The following is a 2,328-nucleotide window of genomic DNA, read 5'->3' on the forward strand; positions in this document are numbered from 1 at the left end:
TTTTTAATAAATACATTATTTAAATAAAGCAAATAATGTATTAATCTCTTAATTATTTATCAATCTTTTGTAATACCATTACTTTTGATATCATTTGCTTAAATAAACCTGTAAATAATATAATACAAATTACATTACATATACGTATACACTAAATGACGAATAACATTTTTAAAGGACATTAATTTCTAAGTGAAATTATTTTAGTATATTTATATACTAATTTAATTAAAAGCGAGCAGGATAAAGAGTTATATATATATATATTGGAAATTATATATCATTTGTTCATTTTTAGAAATATAAGTATAATATAAATAAATTATATTATGTAACTTATAAGATAGATTTATTATTCATTTTTTTATTTTGTGATTAAGGAAACTTGATGAAGAAGCTTCTAAATGTTGACTCATAAGATCTCTTTGAATATACCACTTTGAATATACCACTGCGAGAAAAATCTCTGTACTTTCTCGATGTAATCTCCCAGCTTGATGAAGATATGCAAAGTATATTGAGTAATAATAGTGGGTGATGTGTAGTTTACGTGTCCACCTGGTTCGAGCACGTTTTTCTGCTCTTAGTCAGATATGATATATCCGCGAATATACATGTTCAACACGCCCAGTTTACAAGAAAATTATCCTAGAATTTACAACAACAATCAAAATTTTATCAGATTCTAAAATATAATCCTATATTTATATTATATTTTGTTATCTCGATTGACTTCGATATTTAAACAAAGTGTTTATGCCTATTTTATTTATGCGAATCTTTTATTCATTGATTTTTTTGTACAATACTTGTAATTGTATAAAATATATAGTTTTTATATATTACATAAAATATAAGCGTTATACTACTTGCATAATTTCTATATATGTATATTTTTTCGACTTTTTTGATATGATTTCAATGCAATTTCAATTTGTTTCAATATATCCCGCGTATTTGAAATAGTGTGTTAAAATTTAACGACAACGCCATCTCGCATAACATCAACAAAGTATGAAAAAAACATGGCAGCCTGCATGATTGATGAAAGATGTTTCGGGATAGTTTCAAATATTACAAGAGCCGGAATCCTGCACCGGATTTCAGCAACGTGATCGATTTTGAAAGTCTAGATTGCATCGAAGTATGTGATACCATTCGTATGTCCTTTCGAAAATTAACACGAATGTCGTTTTTAGGTTAAAAAGATTGAGGTACACATAACTGGCGAACAGATCGAGAACAATTTTGGCCTTAAATCGGCGAAAAAATGGAACATTTATGAATTGCTGGATATTCCTGGTACGTAAATTTTCTATGAAATAACAATAATGATTAAAATTATTCTTAAATAATTCCATATAAAAAATAATATTGCTTCTCTTTTTCGGAATGTTATATCAAGACTTGTTTAATTTTTTGCTTATATAATATCACTTTTAAATACGTTATTTATTGTAGCTAATTTTTGTAGGAAATTGTAATTAATGTATTTAACTCTATATACTTGCTCATCCTCGTCTACTTACTTATTTTAACACTTTCAGGTCTTATCTTTATTCAGAATCCATTTACACCAAATGGCCAACGATACTGGATTACAAAATGCTTGAAAGATTACTCTAAGGAACCATACAAGTTGAATATAGATGCTCATAACGTTTTAAATAACGAAACATGGTGGAACATATGTTTTCAGTAAGAGAATGATTAAATTAATATTTGTTTGATGTTATTTTTTTGTATAATAGAATTTAGATTAAGGGAGGCACCTCATGTAACAAATAAAAAAAATCAATTTTTTTAGCATAATTTAATAGTATATTCCATAAAAAATATGTTCTTTGAGTTTTAAAACAAAATTTTAAAACAAAATTTGAAGAATTAACGTAGTTATAGACAATTTTATTGCTGACCGTCAAGCGCTAAGCACGTGATGCGTCTCCTCTGTCAACCCTTTGAACATAACTAGAATATTTCTTTTGTAGAAATATTATAGTGCGTACATTCATGTTCCTTAGTATAATAATTTCCTTAGTAAAATTATTTTGAAACAGTTCCATTTTTGAAGCACAGTTTTATTTTTCGAATTTCGAAATACAATAGTGTAAAGATATCTCCAAAGTAAGTAAAGAGAATACTTATTGTCTGAATAAGCCATGAAAAAGAAGATTTGTAAGGGCAATTTTACTAAAGATTCAATGGAAGGAATGAGTGCTTCAGCAAGAAAATTAAGTTCTGCAAGTACAAAAGGCATAATTATTATCCACACACACACACACACACACACACACACACACACACACACACACACACACACACACACAC

The 2,328-nt window shown here is 27.4% G+C and overlaps 1 protein-coding gene across 1 annotated transcript; it reads left to right on the forward strand.

Annotated features, from left to right (window-relative positions):
* Positions 1-1,051: 1,051 nt before the first annotated feature.
* Positions 1,052-1,698, forward strand: LOC105625515 (alkylated DNA repair protein alkB homolog 1-like; the record flags this gene model as incomplete). The annotated part of the gene is made up of 3 exons (XM_012206839.1): positions 1,052-1,144; positions 1,200-1,302; positions 1,548-1,698. Coding segments are annotated over exons 1-3 (347 nt in total), but the record flags the coding sequence as incomplete, so codon positions are not given.
* Positions 1,699-2,328: the final 630 nt, after the last annotated feature.

This window comes from Atta cephalotes (assembly GCF_000143395.1).
Source record: "Atta cephalotes unplaced genomic scaffold scaffold02200, whole genome shotgun sequence".
In the NCBI taxonomy this organism is placed as follows: Eukaryota; Metazoa; Arthropoda; class Insecta; order Hymenoptera; family Formicidae; genus Atta; species Atta cephalotes.